At 41.2% G+C, this 26,155-nt stretch overlaps 1 protein-coding gene across 4 annotated transcripts; it reads right to left on the reverse strand.

Moving 5' to 3' along the window:
* Positions 1-1,296: 1,296 nt before the first annotated feature.
* Positions 1,297-19,693, reverse strand: LOC144661172 (uncharacterized). 4 transcript variants are annotated; one of them, XM_078521877.1, is made up of 7 exons: positions 14,477-19,693; positions 13,180-13,419; positions 9,279-9,368; positions 8,703-8,780; positions 6,154-6,789; positions 4,133-4,942; positions 1,297-3,129 (listed from the first exon to the last, which is right to left on the reverse strand). In XM_078521877.1, the coding sequence occupies exons 1-7, from the start codon at positions 19,404-19,406 to the stop codon at positions 2,954-2,956; spliced, it is 6,960 nt and encodes a 2,319-aa protein (XP_078378003.1). In that variant the 5' UTR covers positions 19,407-19,693; the 3' UTR covers positions 1,297-2,953. The 4 variants fall into 4 exon arrangements, with proteins under 4 accessions (XP_078378003.1, XP_078378002.1, XP_078378004.1 ...); XM_078521876.1 differs by having other exon boundaries at positions 6,154-6,786; positions 9,279-9,380; XM_078521878.1 differs by having other exon boundaries at positions 1,297-3,117; positions 9,279-9,380.
* Between the last annotated feature and the right edge of the window lie 6,462 nt (positions 19,694-26,155).

Consider the following 26,155-nt stretch of genomic DNA (forward strand, 5'->3'; position numbering starts at 1 on the left):
TGCAAAGATATCCTGTTTAAGACAAAAAGCCTGAAAACCATAACCTATCGGGCCGCACGTCCCCGTTAAGCCCTAATAAGGGAGTGCCCCCCCCCCCCCCCCCGGGGGTCTGTATAAAGGAGCTGGCCGCAAGAAGAGGTTTTGCTATTTATATTTATCATTTGTATCAGTGACTACGTGCACGTTAAGCGATGCAGAAAAACAATCATACAAAAACCACAAATTTGGGCCGGGTTGTTCGAAAGCCGATTAGCACTAACCCAGTATTAAAAGTTGATCGATGGTTAAATTTCTCTTATATAAAAGTGATTTTATTGCTTATGTGGAGCTTTAGATTAGTTAACGTCTAAACTGGAAGACAGAAAATATAAACGACGACGACGACGACGATGATGATGATGATGATGATGACGAAGATCACTTGGAACTGGGTCCTCTACTAGTCGCTGCGAAACTTAGCTAAAATAACAGTTCAGCTCCTGTAGAAAGATCCAGTAAAAGCTAGTAAAGGGTAAAACGAGCTGGAATCGGGGACATGATCACTTTGGGATACTTTTTAACGCTCATATTTTAAAAGTTGTTCCTGTTCACCCTTTCTCTCCAAGTCGTTTTAATTATTGCAATTTTGCTAGCTATGAAATCTGGCAAACCAACCCGATATTGAGACGTTACGATGCAGACTATCGACAACGTTAAAATAACTGCTCGAGTTTCACGCTTTCCCAAACGCAGGTCTGAGGCAAGGAGAGTTTAGGGTAGTTTATTCATTTCTTAATGAGAGGAGGAATTTGAATTTGAATGACGCGGTGAACTGATGCGAGGTCTGATCCCGAGAGCTCCGAGTAGTTGATAAATAAATCAATCAATCAATCAATCAATCAATCAATCAATCAATCAATCAATCAATCAATCAATCAATCAATCAATCAATCAATCAATCGAAATATTAGTTGCAGGGACTACATTTTTGGTCCCTGCGACTAGTCCCACGAATTGAGCTGGTTTGTTTTCTGGGACTAGTCGCAGGGACCAATAGCCCACAAAATGGTCAATTTTCTAGTGTATACACATCAAGGGATAAGTCCCTGCGACTATTCCCTGCGACTCGTCCACTAGTGTGTGCCCAGCTTAAGATTCAATGTATTTAACCTGACAGCTGTGCCAATTGAGGACACTGTAAATAATGAAACAAATATTATAAAACGAACAGATTACAGCTGGAATGTAAGTGGCCACCACGTCAAAAAACAAAAACAAACAAACAAAGATCAACAACAACAAACAGAGAGATTCTGTTATCCAAACCTTTATTATAAATCACGAAAGTCAAGAAGCAAACATTGCACATAAAGCAGTTAACTTGTATTAACTTCTCATGGACGATTGAAAACTCTCACAAGATACCAAATACCTGTCTTTTTTAACGATAACACGAATGAAACAAGATGATGAATAGCAAAGTCAGCCGCTGCTCTAAATTCAAAAAAATAGTCTTCTCCCTTATATAAACTACTTTGTTTTACTTTCTGATTTTCTGCCAGGGAGCTCACAATTTCAAATAAAGTTTTGCAAGTCTTAAAGAACCGGTTCAAACTAATATTCAACGACAAAATTTTACGCCAACTTCTGCAGTCGCTATAGTACAAGCTGCTTATTTTACAGCGAAAAGTTTTCGCGCTTTCCGTGGTCTGCGCTAAAACGAGAGAACCTAGTCCTATTCCAAAAGCAGGGACCGTCGCGAATCATTTTTATCAACTGACCAAATGCCGGCCAGATCTGAAAAATGGCGGCAAGCACTCGAACGAAACGACAAGCTCCGTCAATTCTCTTCGCCCGACAGATAACCATTCTCGGCCAGGAGTAATTCAAGAAATACTCTCACTGGAAAGAACGCATGTCCGTAGACGAATCAGAAAATGAGTTCTGTTTCAAGCAACTACTATAAATTTGTCATTACACGGTAAAAATATATACCCATCTACCCACTTCTAAATTACCGCTATGCTCATCCCCAAGAAAGCTCGGCCTGTTATAAACACCCTTACATTGTAAGGGCGTAACGAAATTCATTTAACAGAGGATGCGAACATAATAACTAAAACAAACAAACAAAACTACCTGAGCGAAAAATCATAAAATATACACCGTCATTTATTACTGGTGTGAGTGAAAATACCAGCTACTACATGATTCCTTAAAGGAAAGGGCACAAAACAAACGCCTCCGCGGTCAAACACTTCGCAAGCAATTTTTCCGTCTGTTTATGCCCCACGCAAGAAATTTCTTTTATCTTTCGTAGACACACCGAAGAATCTCCGATTTTTCTTATCCAATCAAACAATAGAGCGAACACTCACGAGAGCTCCGAGAGTTAATCACGTCAACACGGCAGCACGAGACCGCGTCACGTCGCTAAGCAACTCGCGCGCCCAGTCAAATCCTTAGAGGAAAGAGTTTGACAGAAAGGGGTTTGATTGCAAACTGAAACTACGGAGTGCTTGAAGAACAGCTTTTTATACCGGTCCTTTACTTAAACCCTTTCACTCCAAGAGAGCCAAATCCAGAAACGGCTCAGAGCACCACATGAAAGTACTCAGTACTCAATAGCAGAACTGTTCAATAGCTTAAATTTGAATGGTCACACACTAGGGTTTCACCTACAGACTTCAGTGTTCGAATCACCTTGTAGCACATGAAAGTACTGCTCAATAGCTTTCATTTGAATGGTCACACACTAGGGTTTGATCTACAGACTTCAGTGTTCGAACAAAATGTAGCACATGAAAGTACTGCTCAATAGCTTATTTGAATGGTCACACACTAAGGTTTGATCTACAGACGACTCAGGGTTTGACTCTTGGAGTAAAATGGTCAAATCAATGTTTTAGCTTTAACTGGGAAGTCAAGGACAGGTCGAGGCTATAAGCTGAGAGCCATTCAGTTCTTAGCATGATTACTGTTTTCGTCCTTTTGCTTTAGCTGGTGAGCCTTGGGAGCTCTTAGTGGCGATCTCTTTATCAGGCACGAAGGTTACTTGTGGTGAGGACCTCACAGAGGTTCTTGTGGGGGCTTTGCGGCGTTTACGCGGGGGACCTCCGTCTTCAGCGTCCGAGTCTCCTTTAGAGCCATCTAAAAAAAAAAGAGCAAAACGATCAGAGTGCTCAGCACCTCAGCTGTGAAATACATACAACTTATGTAAAAAAAGCCAACAGAAACACAATAATGGCGTAATAGATTGACCCTTTTTACAGTCACATTTAAACTGTAGCCTCAGGGAGGTGGGAGGGGGGGGGGGGGGGATTGTCGAGAGATACAAAATTGCAAATCAAGATCATAACAGAAGTATAGGACAGGGCTCGTACCCTTTTTCAGGACTTTTCCAGGACTTGGCAAGAACTCAGATTGATGTTTTCAGAACTCCAAAATTCACATCAACCCTTTCACTCCTACGATTTCAATATTATTTCTCCTTACTGTCTGCCATACATTTCTTATAATGTTAGTTCTGAGAATTCAGTTGTTAATTGAGTTTACCAGATTTCCAGAACTTTCCAGGACCAGTAGTCTTTTTCCAGTAGTTTCCAGTCCTGGAAAGTGCCACAGTAAAATTCCAGGACTTTTCAAGACCTGTACGAACCCTGTGTATAACAACCCTCCAAGTCTATTTTTTCAATAGTGGCCATTTGGCTACCGACTGCTCAAGTTTGGTTGGCAGTCAAAAACTTTAGTCGCTGAGTTAAGCTCATGCTTTCAATCCTTTTTCTCAATTTTGGTTGCCAGTTTGGCAACTTTGGTTCCAATAAGTTTCCAGCTCCAAAAGTTTAGTCGCCATGGCGACTAAAATGGCCTTAACTTGGAGGGTTGTATAAGACCCCTCCTCCCCACTTTGGTAGTTGAAGCACTAAGCACTTAATCAAGGTAGCAGGAAAAGTGCAATCCTTTAGGCCCAGTTTAGACACCGCACCACTTGCGCTCAATTTAGAACTGATTTAGATTATTCCTAGAAATTAAAACATAAAAAATCAGTTTTTCATTATTTAAACTATTTTATGCATTCAGAGCAGCACATGAGAGCAATGAAATCTACACCAACTTTACAATGTTCTGTAACAAGAAGTTTACAAAAATTTACCTTCATCTTCTGCGTCTGGCGCATCTGTCTGTGACTTGGAAGCCGCTGGTGTTCTCCTGGGCGACTGCCTCCTGGCAATAGCATAGTCATGTTCATCCTGAAGAGATGATCTGTCTTGGATACTGCTTGCCATCTGAATCTCATTTGCACTCTCTGAAGAATCACCCAGAGTACCTGTGTCGCCTTCGCTCTCCAAGAGTGTTGAATTAGCCGGAGTATTACTGCTGGACTCAACAGGCAGATCTTCAAAACTTCTGATAATTTCCGACACATCAAGGGGTGGCATATCATTTCCTTCGCCACCCGAGCCATCCCCTTCAATGTCTTTCAATAGACTGTCTAAAGTGAAATCACTAGGCAACATGGATGATCCTAAAAGATCAAGCCCAGTGTTGTTGCCGGTGGATTGGTCACCATCACCATCAGTCGCACCAGAGGTTGTGGCGGATGTTGGAGCTTCAGAAGTGGCTGGTCCATCTGTAGTGTTCTCTTTGTTGCTGGCAGCCTCTTTGTCAGTGGAGAACCCACTGGCTTGCGAGTCAGATTCACTTGCCCCAGCATCATGTCCAGTACCAGCAGAAGAAGAACTGTCTTTAGCTGACGAATTGAGAGCTGAGGTATTATTGACGACTGAAGCTAAGCTCTTTGCACTGCTGTCCACTGACTCTCTGGAGTCAGAGGCTGTGGCTGGGGTTATGCTACTATCACTGTTGCCGTCTGTTGAAGTAGACGAAGTTTTCCCTTCTTGTGTACTCATGATTGGTCCTTTCACTGACTGGACTGCAGAAGTAGGCTCGGCTGACTGGCCTCCTTAACGAATAAAGAAATGATATCCTTTAACATCAAATGCAGTGTGGGTAATATGACTTACCTCCTTTTAATTGGCCGTTCCGAGGTTGCGCAGGGAACTGGGGCGAGTTTCAAATTTTAAGTAGTCGATAATCTGACACCACCACATTATCGATTACTTAAAATTTGAAACTCGCCCCAGTTCCCTGCGCAACCTCGGAACGGCCAATTCAAGAGGGAGAGAGGTACACTGTACTATGCTTTGGGGAGGAGTGAGTGCTATAATTTACTACCTCCAAAATGTTCTCAGGCCAAAGGTGGACAAAAAAAATCACATGGACCAAATCTCCCCCCCCCCCCCCACAAAAAAATCCCATGCCTTTTTTAAGCCAAAACACAAGGCAAATTTTACTTAGCCCCTCCCTCCCAAAAATATGGGCAAAACTTTAGACCCCAACCCTGCCGAAAGAAAATTGTACCCTACATGTAGCTTAAAAGCTCTTGTGCTATATCCAAAGTAAAAAGTAAAAATTAAAAAATAAATAAATAAAAAAGTTGTCATGTTTATTTTAAGGAACTGGTTATGTTAATAACACAAACACATTAAATTCTCACAACTGGTACTATAGCAGATATTTGATACCAGTACGGAGAAACAGTATTTTGATCTTGTACATGTAGTTTAAAGGGTTCAGTGTATAAAAAATATCAAAATATTCTTTATATTAATTTTTCTTCACTGTGTTATAGCTTACTAAAAAATAATGTGAAATTTTGATTCAGGTTGGGACAAATGCCCTGCAAAGGGGAAAATACATGATTCATCTTTCAAACAGAGGGAAATAAGAGAAAAATAGGGAAATGACATTTTACGAACAAGAAAACAAAATTACATACATATCCTCCAAATTTACGTTATTGTTACTATTTTTGTGGGAAAAAAGCCCTGAGCCCATTGACCTAACCAGAAGTGATTTCTTTTTTCTGAGTGTACACAGCAGTGTCTCTGATTGGCTCATACATGTACTCTTACGAAAAAAATCACAGTACATGTACACATATGCAATTTATATGAACTTTTTTGGCTCCGTTTTCAGACATGAACCTTCAAAGCATTTACTGAGTGCAGCATGATGCTTAAATCTCCTGGTGAGGACCACAAAATTTAATGCCAATTCTTACAAGAGCTGAAAATGCAAAAGATGATTATAGTCTCTAAGCATGTCACAAACCTGATGTTGATGTAGTTGTGGCCGAGGCACTCTGCGCTGTTGACACTGTGGAGTTTGCACCACTTGTTGCTCCACTTGAGGGAGCAACCATGGTGATCACCATCTTCCTGCGGACAGTCTGCGACTGACTGGCAATAGACTTGGGAACTTTATCCTGTGGAAGCAGCAGCAGCGGCTTCTTATCTCCAGTGCTCTCAAGCTGTTCAGCGGACGTCAATGTCTGGATGGTGGGACTGCCATTAGGGTTGGACGACGGAATAAGGACAAGGACCTGGGAAGTTTGTTTTGGTTTTTTAGCTTTTTTCTTGTCACTGCTCCTGGTTTTGACACCATCTCCTTTCTGTTGCTGAATGAACTGCTCTATAAGTTTAGAGGAAATCTTTTCCACAGGAATCAAGAACAATGGAGAGCCTTTTGTCGCAGGGAGGGGTACTGATGAAGCTCCTTTCTTGCCTAGAGCAGAGGTGTAGATTGTTGCCTTTGTGGGGATTATAGCTGAGGCACATGTCTTGGCTGAAGTGTCGCCTGTACTGGTTGATGGCTTGTCTGCTGAGCACGAAGCCTTTGGGGTTGTTTGGGCAGAACTGGTACTGCATGTAGACTTTTCAACAGAAACAGAGGAAGCTGTGGAACCTTCTGAAATATAATGTATGTAACTGTACAATAATGCTAACAAAGGTTGATAATATAAAAGAAATGACCAAGCGATATTGACTGAGTTCTAGATCAGTTTATTAAGGCCCCAGCAAAACTTATTCTGAATATATAATATTAGTATCAGGGCTCAAAATAACGGCCGGTCAAAGGACAATGTCCGGCCAAGATGGCAATTTGTCCGGACAAACATTCGGTTTGCCGAACATTTTGACTGGAAAAATTTGTTATAATATTTACCAGTTTATAATGTTAATTCTAATAACTTTTTGAACATGTGGCAATATTAAGTTTTTGCTTAATATACAGTATCAGAGCAAACTCTACAACGTTCAAACAACAGATAACTCCAAAGTAAATTCCTTATCTAAAATATGTGAAGTATAAATGTCATTTCTATTCAGAAACATGATGCATTTTTTTCACTAGTTTTTGATTCGTGTAGTTTTGTTCAAGTCAGTTTTATACATCAGTATTACACGAAACGTCAAAGAAAAGAATGTGCACGGTCGGAAAAGCGTTCAAAGCTTTGTTACTTAAGGCATCTGATTTGAGCGCAAAAGATGGAAAACAATGGGAGAGATGTTTAAATTCTGCCTCAGTTAATTGAATGGCGCTATCGTATCTTACAAGGGTATTAAGAAAACCAAAAAAAATGTAGGCAAAACAGTGAAGAGATGGCAGGTCCTTTTCCACCACACCAACAAAGACAATTCAACGAACAGCAAAAGCGACTACTATTTCAATATTTTGACCAGTCAAAAACGACTTGTGACTGAGCTAAAATCGGTTTGGCCGGTCAACATGACCGGCAACTATCCAAAAATTATTTTGAGCCCTGAGTATATACCACACAAGTGAAATAGTGCTTTTCGCACATGCTGATTGGTTAACTCGGAGGTGATTAGCAAAGTACTATTCACCTCCGAGCAGCAGAGGAGAAACAAATTGCCTTCGTGTGTCACTTCCTTTATCGAAAGTAATGTTTTGGTCCGCTAGTTATTCAATTTGTGTGGTATATACTAAAACAATTATTAACCTCAGTGTCGGTGAATGTGGTGGATATTTACCTCGCCACTTCGCAGCTCGGTAAATATCCACCACTATTCACCTCCACTTCGGTGATTAATTGTTAATTATATAATTTTATCAAACATTTAATTGTGTAGTATCACTGTATATTTTCATGTGTCCTGTAGTATTATGACAAGCTTGCTAGGGAAGTCAACATACAATTGATGAGAAAAAATGTACAGCAATACAGTGTACTTCACACTAAAAAGTTTAATATGAGACTCATTATCCAACATTTTCCTTTCCAAAATCCTGACATTAAAGTGAATCTTTTGAGCAGTTAGGAGGGAAAAGAGGACTACAAGGAACCTGTTAAACTGGTTCAGTGGAGTACAGATATTGTGAGATAATTATTTGAACTTTGCATGTAAAAATTTGTACACTCCACTGAGCAGACCCAGAGAGAAAGTGGGGGGGGGGGGGGGAAACTCATATGAAAGGGTTCATGCTCATTAGAAAATCTGATAAAAATCCCTATAGGAGACAGATCTAGGCACAGCTCGAGCTTTCGTTAACCCATTTTGATTGGTCCAGACCACCAAGACAGTATGACAGCATTGAACCAAGGCAGCCATTGAGAGCATTTTTTTATGTGCAACCCTAAACAAGACCTTGACAGCTAGAAATATAGACAGGTCTGAGTTTTGTCCTGAACATCCTAAGTGAGACCAAAATCTGTTATTTGTACCCCTAAGTGAGACAAAAGCATGATTCCCTGTCCCTTTCATATCCATAGGAGTCCCCCAGCGGGTAAGTAGAGTCGGATATTAATAATACATGCTACAGTACATATAATCTGAACTGAATGCACTGATGCATACCTTTTGATACTGGAGTTGATGATTTAGGATCTTGTTCTTGGTCTACACTCATAGGCTCAACACTGTCTGTATTGGGCCCTGTAAATGAACAAACAGGTCTGTTTAATGAAATAAAGTTCCACTCGAAAAAAATTAACTGTTTTTAGAAACAGCCAAAACAGAGTTACAAGTAAGTACTGAACAGACTGCTCCTGTGAAATGTGAGTCACATTTGAGAGCACCATCAAACTGAAGAACATGGTGGGGAGATTTTAAAATACAGGTAAATAGAAGTGTTAAACAAGAAGGACATGTGGAATTCCATTGAATCCCTTCAACAGGAACCCTTGATAACTCAAACCTCCTGTTAACACAATCCTTTTTTGCCTCCCCTTCAGGTAATTCTATAACTTTACCATCAATAACTTGGTAACAATAAATAGGTAACATGTGATGCACCACAGGGTAACGATGCTGCATTTCACCAAGAGGGAGTTGTTCAAAGTACATTATTCTCCAAGTTGCTCACGTGCTATGGAAACTAGAATTAATCTCTGTTCTTATGAGTCATCATAATCAGAAAAACAATCTACTTACCATCTGATTTATCTGCCGCAGGTTGTGAGGTGCTCTCTTTCTCTGGTACACCTGTTGAACTTGTAGATCCTGTCTTGTTTTTTACAGATTCTAGGTCAACAACTAGAGAGAAAACAATTCAACATTATAAATTACTGGTACTGTACATGAACCATATATTACATCAGTACCATTGTGAAGTACAGTCTAATTAAAGGGGAAAAAAAAGAAAAATTCAACCTTATAAAGTAAACTATACTGGTATCCCAGTAGTTTACATTGTGGATCTTGAATACATGTACATAAAGAAACAAATATTGTATACACATATATACCAGACACTAGTTAAAAATCCTAACTGCATGGAGCATGGGGGGTGGGGGGTGAGCATGGAGCATGGAGAAGTTGAATTTGGGACTATACCAAGCACAAATCTATCCAGTGGCATGAATGAAGATTTGAACCCGAAACCTCAGAATTATAACTCCAGCACCCCAACCACTAGGCCACACCAAACAACATCAGATAAGGAATTTTTTACAATCAATTATTTTTTACAGTGCTGCGCGCGACGGATAAAAAGTTTGATTTTGAAAGTTTAAGTCGTCTTCGAAACAGCGAAGGGTTTGAAAAAGCGCGGGATTATCTGGCAAGAGGCGAGCACAGAGGGAGTTAAACAGCTAGGATGAGTACGAAGTGTAAAGTTTCGAAGGCGGGAGGAAAAAGAAGGAGAATATAATTAAAAAATATAAATTTAATTATTTTTTTTTTGTCTGCGATTTTTGTTTTTTTTTTTGTAGTAGTGAGGAGGAAAGAAAGTAAGACAAAGTACAGGGAAATAAGAAGGATGGGGGCGACCGAGAACAAGAGTGTGAGTCGAATAAAGTAGTGAGCCGAGAAGCAAACACACCCTTCGTAGCTAAGTCAAATGAAAGCGAAAGACGAAGATGTTAAATAAGAAGTAGAAATGATGAAGCCAAGAAGGCCGAGAACTCAAGAACGGTCTGTAGATGGCGTGTCAATCCGGGACATCCCAAGCGTTTCGAGATAAAAAAGAAAAAAAAAAAAAATTATCGAGACAGATGATGACCGAAATTCAAACATAAACGCAACAAACCTGCACTTTTTTGATGAATCAAGTGTGATCAAAACGACTGGGAACAGGATATATGGAAGTGCTACATTAGGCCAAGCTGCGTTCGAGATGCAGCGCTACGCATCAAATGCCATTACACGCTTAATCTTCTCCATTCTTTCCTTGTGTTGATATTACAAATGTAGATGGTCCCTCAAACGGAATGGAGCTTCTGCAGTTTTTTGATGAAGCACTAAACTCGAACGCGGAGATGGAAGCGTGTTTTGGAGCGGGAGACTGCGTAGTTATGGATAACTGCGGTTCCACCATGACACCACATCGAGCCTAGAAAAGTAATGATTGTGGAGTGCGACTCATTTACCAACCTCCCTATTCTCCACAATTCAATACGTGTAGCGTGCTCATCAGATAAAGGCATTTCGCGAAGGCACCAGATTTGAATGAACGAGACTAAAGTGGCGATAGCTATGCGGTTCTAAACATTTCCCCAGCAAACTCATTCGCTCACTTCAAACACTGCGGTATTTCTAGCCTTTTCATTACTAATATACTTGTATAATAAAAGTGAAATGTTTAATAAATATGAACCGGAACTATCTCGATCTTAATGAAAAAAAATAAAATTATACTTTCGATTTTTTACAATAAAAAAATTAATCAATTTCCAAAACTGAGGATTGTCAATAACGTTTTCTAAAAGGAACAAAACACATAACCGAACGTCGGGCGTCGAAAATAAATAAAACACAATTCATTCAATTCAACTTCAGTTCATTCCGCGCGCCTTTTACATAGGTTTGTTATAAATGTCCACGTTAATTTCTCATATTTCATTTTTTCGGTAACGCCAATCCTCACTTTCATCCCAGTCAGGGACTTTGAGTGCCTAAAAAAACGACCAATTTTTCATGTGTATTGAAATGTTTGGCACGCCCCAAACCGCGGTACCCATAAAAAAGTTAAGACCGTATTTTTTCTTCTGGTGTGTCCTCACGATATACGTTGATGGAAGCCCAGAATTTTTTTGTGTGCCCGCTGTACTTTTCATCGACCCTTATCCTCCAAGAGAGCGAATTCTTTTGTCTCTCATTCAGTTTCGCTATTCATCCTTTGCACTTGTTTTTGCACTTAAGATTTGAAATTATCCTCGATTTTTTTGGTGTCGGGTAAATATGCCGCACCGGGAAATACCCAGGACGCACCGTATTTGATCATATGGCCATCGACCGTCTACACTAGAGCAACCAGTACAATTATCCTTATAGCCCAGCACCTAAATCGACACAGAGCGAAAAAAAATCTCCACTCGCCGATTAGGTGGCAGGTGAGAGACAGTGCCGAAATAAGGGTAGAGAAGTGTACCGCTCCCCTGCGCCACCGGAAGAACCGGGGAAGGGCAAAACACCAAAACCGCAGAGTCAGCGACTTCGCCTTCCTACGTATCCCGCCTCTGATGGGCGAGGCACTCACATTTCAAAAACCTGTCAAAAATTTATGAAACTTTTGGTGTTCACGGTTCGACGCGCAGCACTGTAAGCTAAACAGGAAATGCTGATGGTTATAAATCAACCAAAAAAGAGTGTTCTGGTTATGCTGGTACAATAAAACAGCAAATGTTACTGAAAATCATGAGGTTATTGATAAATACATGTTGTTGTGTCTTACAATTAGGTAAGGTACTGTATTTAACTTGATATGGACAGGCTCAAAACTACAAAGTACAACACAGTACATAGGGGATTGACACATGACTGTCTTTTATTTAATAACCATTTACTACCATCTTCTCAAACCTTTAAATCCCCAAGCATAAGTCATCACAATCAAAAATATTTTCCAGCTAACTACATGTACATCTGTACATTTATACCATGCCATAGAAAATACAGCAAATCAGAGTACAGGAAAGCCGTTGTATATTCGACGAAATTCAACCCAACCTTCCCATCGTGCTCTACGATATTATTCTCAATGAAATTTAGTAAGCGAATTTTCTATGGCATGGTATAAAATAGTTACACAACACTATCTCGTGGTATACTATGGAATATCCCACTTGTCACTTGTATTTTTTCGTATACACACTCGCCTAAAGGCTTGTGTGTATACCGAGAAAATACAAGTGACTCGTGGGATATTCCATATTATTATTCAACAAATGCGCGCGCTGCCCATATATGGTCAAAATGTTAACGATATCTGTCATCCGTACATAACATATATCCTGCGATATACGTAAGTTGCGAAGGTTCGTCCAAAATCTTGTAAAGCGTTGCATAATTACAGTTTTTCTTTCTGCAAAATGTGTTTCGTTGACAATTTGTTGAATAATAAAACGATTATCCTGCTCAATCTTGCGGAATATTGTCTGATTTTAGCCAACTCGGCCTACGGCCTCGTCGGCTAAGTATCAGACGATATTCCGCACAATTTCACAGGATAATTGTTAAGTATACCACTCGAAAGCATTGCATAACTAGTATGTATAACTCAGCTGTACATGTATATTGTTAAGCTGACTGGTGATAACAATTTATTTTCAAATCATCGCCTGAAAATACATGTATTCTCAGTCTTGATAAACTACCAAATTCTTGCAATTAACACTAAAGGAAATATACGAAAACCATGAAAGGAGAATTGCATAGTTAATACATTATTTTCGAACTCATGTTTGCCAGGCATCAATTTTCCCTTACTTTTCTTCTAATGTCAATTTTCTTCGACTCAAAATAAAATTCCCTGACCTTCATGAATGTATTTTTCCCTGACCATTTCCTGACCTGTGGCAACCCTGTAACTTTAATCAATACTCAGTGTACAAACCTGGTATTGCTGTTTTATCAGATGCTTGTGTTGAGTCAGATTTTCCACTTTGGCTCTTGTTGCTTTCAGCTGACTGGCTTTTATCATCTTGCCCCTGTTTTTTTGAGCTGTCTGCTTCACTAGGTTTCTGTCCTTTGTTAGGTTCACTTGACTGACTTGCATCTTTTTGTGCAGCTATTTCAGAGCTTTGTGTTTGTTCTTTGTTACCTTCCTTGGTCTGACTTGTGTTCTTCAGGGCATCTATTCCAGGATTTTATGAAACAGTATTCATAAGTAAATTATTCATGCAAAGCACTTACAAATCAGACCCTTTTTGCTATAACCAAGTTTACTGCCCTTTTCAATAACATGCAAGCTCTAAGTTCAAAAACAAACTAACAATTGCATTTTTCGCTACCATCAATCATATTCACAAAAAAAATAAAAAAAAATATCAGCATCTTATTTCTCCTTAAAATATCAGTACAAAATTCTCACATAGGTCATGAGAATTAACCAAATGACAACAAAAGGGAAATTGCTTTGATACACACTTTTAAGTAAGGCAAGTTGTGTGCTGATACTGTGGCTTAATCGCATTTGCCTGTGGTTTGCGTAATTTTTGTAATTGTCATGTGATAACACTATAAAATGCTCAAAACAGTTGTGTGAGAATCGTGTCCCCAGAGCACTCCGGCCAAGTCTGAAATAACCACCTGAGGACTGGATTTTTTCTGGCTAAAAGACTGTGTCTAGTTAGATCTTTCCTTTAATGTGACCCAAATTTTCTGTCTAGTTAGCTCTTTCCTTTAATCTTTTAGCCAGAAAAAATCAAAGACTGTGTCTAGTTAGCTCTTTCCTTTAATGTGACCCAAATTTTCTGTCTAGTTAGCTCTTTCCTTTAATCTTTTAGCCAGAAAAAATCAAAGACTGTGTCTAGTTAGCTTTTCCTTTAATGTGACCCAAATTTTCTGTCTAGTTAGCTCTTTCCTTTAATGTGACCCAAATTTTCTGCAGGTGATCAAGAAAATTTTGCCTGTTGGACATCTTAGCTACATGTACTGACCATGATTGATCATGGCCAAATTAACAAATAAGTGCATGAGAAATTTGATACTTAGAAGGTCCTGAAAGGGGGGGGGGGGAATCCCATTCTGCAGCAAAAACCAGTTCTATAATTGTTTTTTGTTTGTGATTCCCAGTCCCAGCAACCCAAATCCCATTTCCAAGTGAAAATTTGCACAAATCCCAGTTTTCATTTTACCCCTTCAGGCCCCTCTTTTTACAAAAGTCCAAAATACAATACAGTGTACTGTACCTGCGTTATCCAGGCGCTGCCTCTTGTTGTTGTCATTCTGCACGTTTCCTACTGGACCTGGTCTCTTCAGAGAATCTGTTGCTCTCCCAGCGGTACTTTGTGAGCTCCCAGCTGTCTTATTTGCAGGCGCTGCATCATTCGCGTCATCAGGAACATCGACATCATCCTCTGGGAGTATAGAAAGCACTGTCTTTGATTTAGCTGATGACGAAGGAGCGTTCCCCAGAGGCATCTTTATGCTCTGCCAAGTATCTTGTATCCTTTTGAATGTTGGGAAAATGTTTATTCCAAGAATCTTTGCTAGTTCTGGGCCGATACCATCCCGAAGAACTTTCACATATTTATCCCTTGGGAGGTACAGTCGACTCAGTAATTTCTTACCAAACAAACCAAAATCATCAATGCGTATGTCCAACAACGCTGGCATAACATATGCACGAAAGAAGCTTGGATGCGCATGACAATCGGCATGGATGACGGCATTTGCGGCATCCTTGGGTTTGTTGTAAATGAAATATTTCATATCTTGCTCTGAGTAATTTTCTTTCCTTGCAATTTTCTTGGCCTCTGATGATTTCACTTTTCTAACAATTTTACCCCATTTTATTGCAAATGGAAGAGTGAAGTCCATCAAGTTGTTTTCGTCGATCTCATCTTCCTCGTCCTCATCACCAAGGTCCAGATCTTCCAGTCTGATGCGCTTCTTTTTCTCCACCGTGGAGTCACTTCCTTCTTGTGCTGTTGAATTAGAGTTCCCAGCTGAAGTGGCGTCAGAGCTCCCAGTAGTATCACTTGAAGATGATGCTTCCTCAGAGGAACTTGCTTTTGCACTTTCTTTGCCTTTATCGCTAGCAGTACAAGGATCTTGAGATTCATTTAGCTTTGTGGAGTCTGCATTTGCTTCGTTATCCTTGTCACTTGATTTTGGAACCTCTTTCCCCTGTTCGCCCTCATCTTGCGATGTTTTCTCCTTGCTTGCATCTTTACTGCCTTGATCTCCTTCTTTGCTACTATCAACTTCTACTTTATCTGTTTCCATGGCAACTTCAGGTGTTCCCTGGCTACTGCTAGCAGGTGCCACATCACCCCCACTATCAACATCTATGATCTCTGCTCTTCCACCTTTCTGAGCCTCTCCAGCTTTATTTTCTACAGCCTTTTCCTGCTGGTCATCTTTGATCTGTTTTTCAGGATCCATACTAGCTTTGGTATCTTTGCCACCAGCCTTGACAGCCCCATCTTGGTCACTGCTTGATTTTGCTTCCTCTGCTTTGGCTTCAGCTTCATCTGTTTTCTCTTCAGCAGTGTCCTTAACTTGACTTCCTTCACTGTTAGTTTTGGATTTGTATCCTTGTTCTTCCACATCCATTGCAGCAATCTCTTTTCCTTCTTCAGCTGGTTTTTCAGCCATTTTATTCTCTTGTGCAACATCAGCAGATTTATCAACATCTTTCTTAGTTGTCTCAGAATCCTTTTCAGCTGCTTCATCAACTGCTGTTTTGCTTTCTTTGTCGACAAGATTTGGTGGCTTTTCATTTTGCTCCTTGTCACTCATGGTGGTTTTATCCTCGCCGCTAACTTCAACACTCTGGCTTTCTTCTCCTGTGCAAACAACTGGCTTATCTTCTTCAACATTACACACTGTGGCTTCTTTGTTAACATCAGCCTTTTCGACAGCTCCATTTTGAGATTCCTTCACCTGCTCCCCTTTGCTCGATTTCAGCTCTTTATCTTTGCTACAGGATTCGGTTTCTTTCTGGCTGTCCACCATAATCACATCAGATGACTGGGATTCTGAAGGCTTACTGTCTGCTGCACTTACAGGTTTTGCTGGTTGCTCATCGACTTCCATTGGCACTGATGTGGGATCTTTTGGGGTTGGCTCGCCAGAAATTTGTCCTGCCATTTCAGTCTGCTTAGGCTGCTCAGTTTCGGGTGGCTTATCAGCACTTGATTTACTAAGAGATGCAGCATTTTCACTTACATCAATAGATTGTGCAGATGAGCTTGATTGCTTTGGCAGCTCATCATCTTTCTTTTCGCCCTCTTTGCTTTCACCATCTTTGCTTGGTAATGATTCTCCTGATGGTACTGTTGCTGACGTAGGTGTAGAGGACTGTGCGGCGTCGCCAGACTCTTTGGCTAATTCTGTTGCCTTCGCCTCGACTGAAGGGGGCTCACCAGCCTTCTTGTCTTCTACTGTGAGTGTGCCACTATCAGTCGCTCCCGTACTAGTGACATCTCCTTTAGGATCCTGATTACATGTGGATAAAGACTCTTGTGATACAGATTGTGAACTGGCTCCAGTAGCTTTAGCTTTAGCTGCTGACATTTCCACATCAGAGTCAATACAAATAGTCTCCACAGTTTTCTTTGCTGTTGCAGAACTTCCTACAGTAGAGTTAGCATCTGGTTTGGCTTGAGTTGTAGAGCTTTCTTTTTTCTCATCAGGTTTGACTGTTGCTGATGGCATGGAATCTTTACTGCTTTGTTTAGCAGCTTCTGTAGTGCTTTGTGAACTTTTCACATCCACTGGTTTGCTACCATCTTTACTGCTCACTCCACTGGTATTTGTAGACACAACCTGAGTTTTACCTTGCGGTAACAATATCAACTCCAGCAACTTCGCTTCCACTTCCTTTTTGAAGCGTTCAAACTCTGTAAACATTTTGAATGCGGAAACGGTGCCCAAAGATGCACGAAGAGATTTTTGTTCCAGTAACTGAAACAGGGACATGATTTTGGTCAGTCGAGGCTTGATAAGCTCCTGCAATTCTTCATCTGGAAGACGTCTAAAAAGTTCACGCAGGCGAGCCCTTCGGTGTGAATCACTAAGTTCCAAAGGAAGAAAATTGTCACATGCAGTTGTTGCTCTTTCTAGAGGAACTGATGGCCTGTGTGTTGGATTAAAGTGATAGTGTTTTCGAAGTCCTGCTCTGCTTGGGTATGTCTTCTGGCAGGAAGGCAAACCGCATCTGTTATTGTTTTCATGACATTGCCGACAATATTGACAACATCCTCCGCCGCAACCATAGATTGGTCCGGTTTGAGTTTGTGCTGCACATACTATGCGTACGTTGTTGTTTGGTTTGCTTACTGGCATATTTTGCGAACTGGCAGGAAATAATGAAAACTGTACAATCTGAGCTGGTGCGATGGCTTGTGGCTTTTTAGAGGCTGGTATAGGGGCTCCTGCAGACTGGACAGTAGGATTTATTGGAAAATTCAGAGTAACATTTCCTGGAGTCAATGCAGAAGAAACTGGCACAGCAGCAGGACTTCCCTGAGAGCTCAATAATTGCATTGGCACACTTCGTAAAGCTGTTTGTGTTCCAGACTGCACTGGAGATTGGTTTGATTTGAGGTAAGTCCCTGAACTAAGAACAATTGATGGGGTGCTTGTGTTGCTAGGAATGGTTCCTTTTTGAGGCACGGGTTTCACTGCACCAGTTGTATTTGATTTCGCAGTTGTAGGTGTTGTTGATTTCATAATACCTGCGGAATTTAAGCTCAGTGCTTCTGGCGTGGGCAATACTGGGGAAGATGGCGGAGAGCCTGAGCAGGGCTCGTCAAAATAATCCGCATCTGCCGTTGGAGGTGTCGAAACTTCGGAAGTAGATGATAATGTTGACGATGACAAAGATGTAGGGCTGTTCAAAACTGGTTTATCCTGAAGAGCTTTAATCAGAGCATTTCTTGCCGAATTCAAAGGAGATTGATTCAGTGACGCAGGTGATGAAGTATTCATATCAGAAGTCAATCGACTGCCACCATTTACAATTGAGCTACTTGCTGCTGGCTGTGAAGGTGTTTGCACTGGCATTGTAGCTTGAGGTTGAATCTGAGTAGTTTGTGGCAGACGCACACCAGGAGCTTGCAAGGTTTGTGTTGTGCCACCCAGAGCGGCTAAAGAACTCAGTATGGCTTGTTGAAGCTGATTTGCATTCAGCGGCAAAGACCACTTAGTGACTGATGCTAGCGCTGACTGGATAGCTTGTTGTAATAGACTGGCCTCTATTCCCTTGGACTGGCTGATTACAGAAGCCAGAGCAGTCTGGAGAACTTGCTGAAATTCACTGTTGTTAAACGGCTCAGTGGCTGGTAAAACAAACCGAATGTTAAGAGGCTTTGGAACTGAAGAACCAACTGGTTTCGCCGCAGTTGGTGCTTGCATCTGAGGCACTGTGGCTCGAATTGTAGTTACAAGGGTGCTGGGCGCAACAGGCTTTGATGTGGCCGATCTAGTGATCCTTTTTGTGGTGCTACCTAGCGCTGTTTGAGCACCAGTAGCTAACGATCGGACGTCAATAATCTGTGGTCCAGCTCCCGTGGCAACAGAAATGGGCATGCTGTAAGTCTTCTGTGGAGTGGGCGCAGTGGAAGCTATTTGAGATGGCATGGATATGGGGACCACAGGATTTTGAATGTTTGACGCCGCTCTTGTAGTTTTGGGTTGGCTGGTGTTTACTGCCCGAGCTGATTTCAACGAACTGATGACATTTTCCAAGCTTTGCCTCGGTCGCCCCGCTACAGGACGAGATGCTTCCAAGGATTTCGACCTAGCCATCGCGAGCGAAGTTGGCGATTTTAGCGCCCTGGACTTTTTAGTAGGTGCCTTCTCGAAATCACACTCCTCAAGAAGCGAACTGAGTGAATATGAAACTTCACAATCCTCGTCCGATTCAGGCTCTTTCTTCACGATGATTTTCCCCATGTTTCGAACGCGAAGATTGACGGTTTCCACTTTGTTTTTCAGCTTCGTGTTTGTATTTGCCGCGACACGGTTCCCGCCATTTTGATTCGCTGCACGCAAGTTCGATGCATTCCTGCCCGAAGATGTCAAGATCCTTTCGCTTTGATAACGAAACACTCCCGATCGGTCGCCATCGCTAACTCTCTCGATCTCTGGAGAACCGGGTCGATCATCCATTTTGCCGGGTTATGCGAATGAGCGAGCCTTGTTTACAGTGTTCTTTCGAATCGATCGAACTTCCCCAGTTCTCTGGCCGTTTGGCGTTGTAAACTAGTCGCCGCGACTTGCCCGTTCCACGGTTAATCCTTCTTCATGACAAAACCTCGATGACACAATTGGAGTTTAAGCGAGTATTTCCATAGTTTAAGCCTTTAGCTGACACGAACAGTCTACGAATCTTGATAGCTTCACTCCCTCGTCATGTTGAATTGCACGCCGAGTCGCTTTCCTAGGGAAGAATTATGGGTCATAAGCGTGTATTCCTTACGTCACGACCGCCTGTTAAAGGTGCTCTGTGCGTACTTGCACAACAACAAGGCGTGTTATTTGGTTGCTAATGCCTTTAATAAACAAATTTTCGAGAACCAATCAATGTTGAGAATTTTCAATACCTTTATATTCGACTTATTCTGCCTACCTCCTAGACGTTCGCTTGATTTGCTTGCATTGTTGAAATACCCAAGAAGCCACACGATGCGAGCCGAGCTTTGTGTTTGATTATTTGTCGGCCGAGTTAGCCGATCTGATGGGCACGATTTCAAATGGTTTCGATTAAGCCTTCGCTTGATGAATATAATGGAACAGAGGACAATTTTTAAAACGTATTAATCACAGACTAAACGTTGCAGAACTGCGAACGAGAACTTTGAGTACCGAGTCGATCGAGTATTTTGATCGAAATATCCATCGGGCGTCGAATCGAGTTTTTAATTTGCATATGGACAATGCACATATCAAATGACGCTGCCCTCCGATCGAACACAAAACGACTGCTTCGAAATTGCCGCATTCCCAAAACGTCAGCATGGACATTGAACTAGTTTGTGAAGTAAATATTTCTTGGTTCGGCTTTGCATAAAGCAAATTCAAACCGCGAAATTCTCACTGCAAATGTCATAAAGGTTGCTACTCTTGTTTTTAAAATCAGTTAAATCGACGCCATATGCGTCTTACACAACATAAATAACAGACATCGAAATGGCCACCGAATACACAAACAGTTTTACAGCCTTGCTTCGATTATGCGTAGTAGCCTATACTCGCCTCGTTTACAAAAAGCGAAATTCATCGTTGGTCGGTTTTAAAAGCAACGCCTGATAAATCAGCTTTAAACCGTCCGACCGAAACGCAAAGCAATAAACGGGCTACGGAACCTCGCCGGCTGCAATGTCGCAATCGAGTGATAAAAGAGCTTTTGTGCCGAAAATAAACACAGCCGCCTACATAGTGTTCATGCCAGCGCTTTTCAGCCAAAGCCAGATCCATCTGGACGCTCGAGTGATCGTATATGAAGTAAAGCTACCGACCTGAATAAATATAGATATTTTTTCATAGTGCTCATATTTTTTTCTTCATATCCACAAAAGACAACACGGAATTAGGGAGTAAATCTCGGTGATCGCCTCGCTACCGATCACCTGACAATTTTGCACGCCTTCGATTTCGCTGTAACGCGCTGTGTGTGAAAGCATACCGCTAGATCTACCGTATATCCGGCAAGATTGTGCAACTCAGACGCATCACAAACTAAGCAAATTTCAATTTTAATGCACGCAGCCTCGTCGGTTATCGAGGGCAATAATTTTTCTCGCTCCTCTGAATACCCGCTAATTTCAATACCTACCTCCTTGGTCACCTGATCATGAGCCGATATCCGTCAGTTCTGTCGAAGAGATTGTCACCTAAACGAGGCTGTATAAGTTCAATCTCGAAACTTTTTAAATCCAGCACTAAAGCCCTTCATTACCCTCACTCCAAAACATCAACGCAACATGTTGCTAGCATTTTGTTCGAGCAAAGAAATAATTTCGTGCGAAGGTCGTAGTTTCGCATAGATAAACAGTCGCTCCAAAACGAGGCTACAGAATTATTAAACCTCCAACCTCCTTCTATCGAAGCGTTTGTTGATTGTGCTGAGCAGATTTCACGAACTTTTTGCCATGGGCATCTGTAGCCTGCAGTGCGGGCGATTTTGGTGGGCGAGCGCTTAAATCAAAAATGTAGAGTGCTGTCTGTTATTCCACTCTGGCTCCTGACTCGCCCCAACTCTCAAAACATTCGATGGAATATTCAGAACTCGCTTATCCAAAATGCACTTGCGCTGCAGGCTAGGGCATCTAAAGAAATTTTTACCTTCTAGCAGGCAGCTTTTTGAGCAATAGCTTTTAGTCTGACAAGCACGCAGTCACACTTCTTCGGAAACTTTAAAAGCTTCCCCGGACGTCTTCGGAACCTTCGCCCGATTCAAACACACGGCGGAAGGGACATATTGAAGGGACATGCACAGGTGTCAAAGGCCTAGGCCTTTTCCCTATTGCAAGACGGCAAGGCCCTGGGCGCTAATTCCGGGTAAGCCATTCATATTTTGAGCGGGTATGAGATAAGGGGTGTTCACTTTTAGTTCAAGAATGTAAGAGTTTCAACATAGAAACATATCTAACAGAGTTTCAGTTCGACTTATAATCATGATAATAATTAAAATTTATGTAGCGCACCTTTGTTAAATGTACTTTAAGTAGATAAAAAGATAAAATAGAAATGCGTCCAGACGAAACGATTCAAACGGGACCTTATCACGAATTAGTACGAATCAATCACTTTCGATCCGTGTTGAACATGCAAGCACAATGGGAGAGTCCATAGAAATACTGTGGTGTGAAAAACAAGTGCAAGCCAAAGAAACAGATTGATCTCTAGTGTAAAACAGGTTTTACGTCCGCCATAAAATCTGCGAAGTTCGAGTATTGTACATCCCTTCTCCATACTATAATGTCTGTAAACCCCAGGTTGTAGAGACCGGGCTACGGTCAACTGCCCGGGGGAGGGGGGTACTCCCCTATATTAGGTATATAGCTATGTGCCACCCCAAAGGGTATGGTTTTTCAGCCGTTTTGGTCTGGAAACGGGTATAGATTTTGAACCTTTTGGTCTGAAATTGGGTATGGTTATTGGGGGAACGTTCACGACAGCTTATAAACTTATTTTTGTTCCCAGCAACCGGGGCGAGTAACTGGTGCGAGAGAAAGAGAAATAGATGAAATATATCATTCCAGCTTAATTTTACCTATTCATCTTTGTTACGTTGACTTCCGTTCAGCACTGATAATCACGAACTACAAAGCCAGTGTGGTAATTTGTATATTTTCAAGGTCAGGTCTGAAAACGGGTATGGAAAATGGCATTATTTGGTCTGAAATTGGGTCTGGATTTGGAGATGCGGGCGGCACACCCCCACCAAAATCCCCCCCCCCCCCCCCACACACACACACACACACCTTGGAACACTGGAGACAGAGATTGTTCTGTCCATGCTGGGGAGCGTGGGAGAATCTGTTTTATTTATCCACGTAGCACGAGGTAAATAACTACGCATGCATGTGCATCGAAGATAGAATTGGAATTTGGAATGTTGGTTTTTGTGGAGGGAAAAATTCGAAACCAGGCCACGTTGGTTGGAGGCGAGCGCTATCGCCACTACGCTATCCCTAGCAGGGCTCAAACGGAACGCTCGATTTAGAGGGCAACGATTTCTGTGGTATTCGTAGTTGCTCAGAGACAAGATATTTTACTGATCAAACTTGATGAATCGATTGTTCGACGATGCCTTGGCAAGTGAGTTTCCACTGCGACACTGGACAGAGTACATGGGGGAAATTTTGTATATAAAAATTCTGAGGCGAGTGCTATATCGGACGAGGCCCAGCGATCGCAAGTTCATCTCCGATTTGGCAGTCAGAGAAATTTTTTGGCGATCCAATTATTTCCAAATTGGACAAGCATAGTCCTGTTTCTAGAAATTCAGTACATTCCTCAAACACAGTATTTAGTGACGGACTGAAGTCTATGTCAGTCCACGGTTTCTGCGTACTTTAGCAATTTTGTAATTCAGAAAGTTAAGCGGACATTCTTAAGGGACATTCTCCCGAAAAATAAAGCTGTGGTGCCTTGAGCCTAACATATTTAAAGCCTTAGATAGTATCCCATCGCTCCTGGTCCTAGAGCAGCTCCCACTCTAGAAGTATTTCCTATCCGATGTACACGGAAAAATTAAAGTTAAAATAAATATTTATTAATTTATAGAGGTGACGCAGAGACCAAAGTCATTGACATCATAAACACGTGGTATGTAATAGCACGCGGCTCTCAAAGTCTGGTCGACATCTTTGCAGCAGCAAGGGCATCGAAAGGGCAGGAAAAGGTAAAATTAATTTTCGTTTCTTTTTACAGTGTAATTGTTGTCATACTTTTCTCTTTTGATCTGCGCGCATGCTAGAACACAAAATAACTTCTTTAATCAGCGTCCGTTTAGAAACTTTATATTATGCTATTCCTATTTCTAGTTGAGTTGGTTGAGCGCCCTTGAATTTGAAATCCTTTGTCACGCTCTTCGAACGGCTTATCGAGATACAAGTTATTCAAATTGTGATTTTAAAATATAGGCAATGTCTAAGGAAGCTTCTTCTCCATGATTAATAGACCTAGTTAAGCTCAAATTTGATTAAAAACGTCATAGATCATATAATATCGGTGTCCGCGGATCTAAATGATTTTTTCTGCGACCAGTCTGTAGCTGTACTCTGCTGACCAGGAAAAATTCTGAATAACCCGAAGCATGCGTCAGAAGTGTAAACGGGCTTGTTTATTCTGTAGTCATTTTTAAATATAGTAAATAATTTTTAGAGTTTGTAGCCTTTCGTTTTATTTATTTATTTATTTATTTTAAATCCTGATACCCAAATAGGAAAGCTCGGGCGAGTAATAAAATAATATAGACGGACGGCGCCGGAATAAACTTTGACCTAATTAGATTTAGCTACGTAAAGAAAACAACGTATGTATTAAACATGGGATGTATTTCTACAATTTACTGAAATAAATACGACAACGGAAATAGAACACTATGTATGAAGTGAAGCCGCTTGAAATAACATTATCGTGACACTACGTCTAGAATCGGAAAACGGAAAAAGTGTGGTCAGACTCGTTGCTAACGGCAGTCATGGCCCGTCTGCTCACCCGCTCAGGAAAATTCCGAAGCTTTGATGATAAATTGATAAATAAACCAACACAGACATGAGCTGTGTCAACGAAAAGTTTATTTCTGTGACTTCAAGTCTGACTATTGAAACATATAAAAAGGATTCGTCGTAATTTAACTAAGTTTTATTTTTTTTTTCTTGTATTGTCTTTAAAGCCCGGGAAAGTCAACGTGCCATTTCTGGCAGTAAATTTCATGGACTATCCTCGTTTTAAAGGGTAAAAGGTTATAAATGAATAATGGCGTTGAGTTTCGATGTAACTTGTTAATAGATACGGTATTAGTGATTTTCTGAAGCTGGGGAAGAAGCAAAAATGACCAAAAGCCTTTTGGGGGCCTTTTTGTTTTGGCGTATTCAATTCTGAGACTTTTGACGTTAGGACGTGGGATTTTCAAATCAGCTGGTGACAGGAACAAGCCAGCAGTTTTAGAAATGCCACGCTTTCGCTTAGAATTCAGGGTGGAGGAAGTGTGTGGGATGCAATAGCCCATTTGAACAAGCTGGCATGCAATTGAAAACAGCAATGCCATTGCAACCTCTGCTTAGATGAGCATGCAGCGTGGGTGAAATGCGTTGGCCGCCGGGGGAAGCATACACTGTGCACGCGTGCCTCAACTAAGAATGACCGGCATTCGGCTTGTTAAATAAAACGGATCAACTCAGAGAGTAGTACGCTCTGTGAATTTGATTATCAGCATGCGATATCTCCAAGCTAAGAATTGGTTCGATAACTCCTAAGAATGACGATAACTTGCTGTTCTCCACGCTGCTCCCCAACGCCTGGAACAGGCTATTTTGCCGGCCACAAGGTAATCTATCTATCTCTTATCATATGCTGCGTTCACACTAACACCGAGACTTATTGAGACTGAACATGATTACAGTCAACTCCCTCTAAAAACGGACACCGTCGGGACCGGCTCCAACTGTTCATCTTAAATTAAGTAGAAAGGTGTCTGCCTCTTATAGAGAGTCGAGGTAACTGAACGTGACAACAATATAATTCTGAAATAATAAAGCTGAACGGTTATGCACAATGAATACACGTCTGTCTAAGTCGCTTACTTAAGGCAACACAAACTAGGGCAAAAAAGATTATAAAATTGACTCGTTTGTTTATTACAATTCAATCGATAGTTAACTGCTTCTAGCCCTAGTTCTGAAAAGTGAACCGGTACATACATGAACTGCAACAGTGTGAACATGTATATTCAGCTTGTTCTAGGTTTCTGGGGAACGTTCACGGCTTCTAGTCTACAAAAGGTATCAGTATACTTTGCACCAAGACAAAATAATAAAAAAAGACCGTATACGCTTGTTGAAGCAAAAGTTGAGCGCTCCTACGAACCGTAATACGGTCAGTGAGAAGAAAAGAATCTGCTAAAACGAGCAGATTACAGCAGGAGCACCCAACAGACCGTTTCGGTGAATATCTGTTCGGAATACCTATAATCGCCACGATTTTCGGATTAAAGTGCGATGAAAAACTGAAGAATTCTTTAGCTTCACTTTCGTGACATAAGAAAAGTGATGCTGTTTTTTCGGAGAGAGAAAAATGTCTTTGGGAAGAAAAGGCCAGCTACGATTTTCGAGAAAGCATCAGCGGCCGTAAATCGGGTAATGTCTCGTCATTGAGTTTGAAAGTTCAGCAGGTAGAAAATATACTTT

The sequence above is a fragment of the Oculina patagonica genome, chromosome 7, assembly GCF_052425735.1.
Source record: "Oculina patagonica isolate OP01 chromosome 7, crgOcupat, whole genome shotgun sequence".
Classification (NCBI taxonomy): domain Eukaryota; kingdom Metazoa; phylum Cnidaria; class Anthozoa; order Scleractinia; family Oculinidae; genus Oculina; species Oculina patagonica.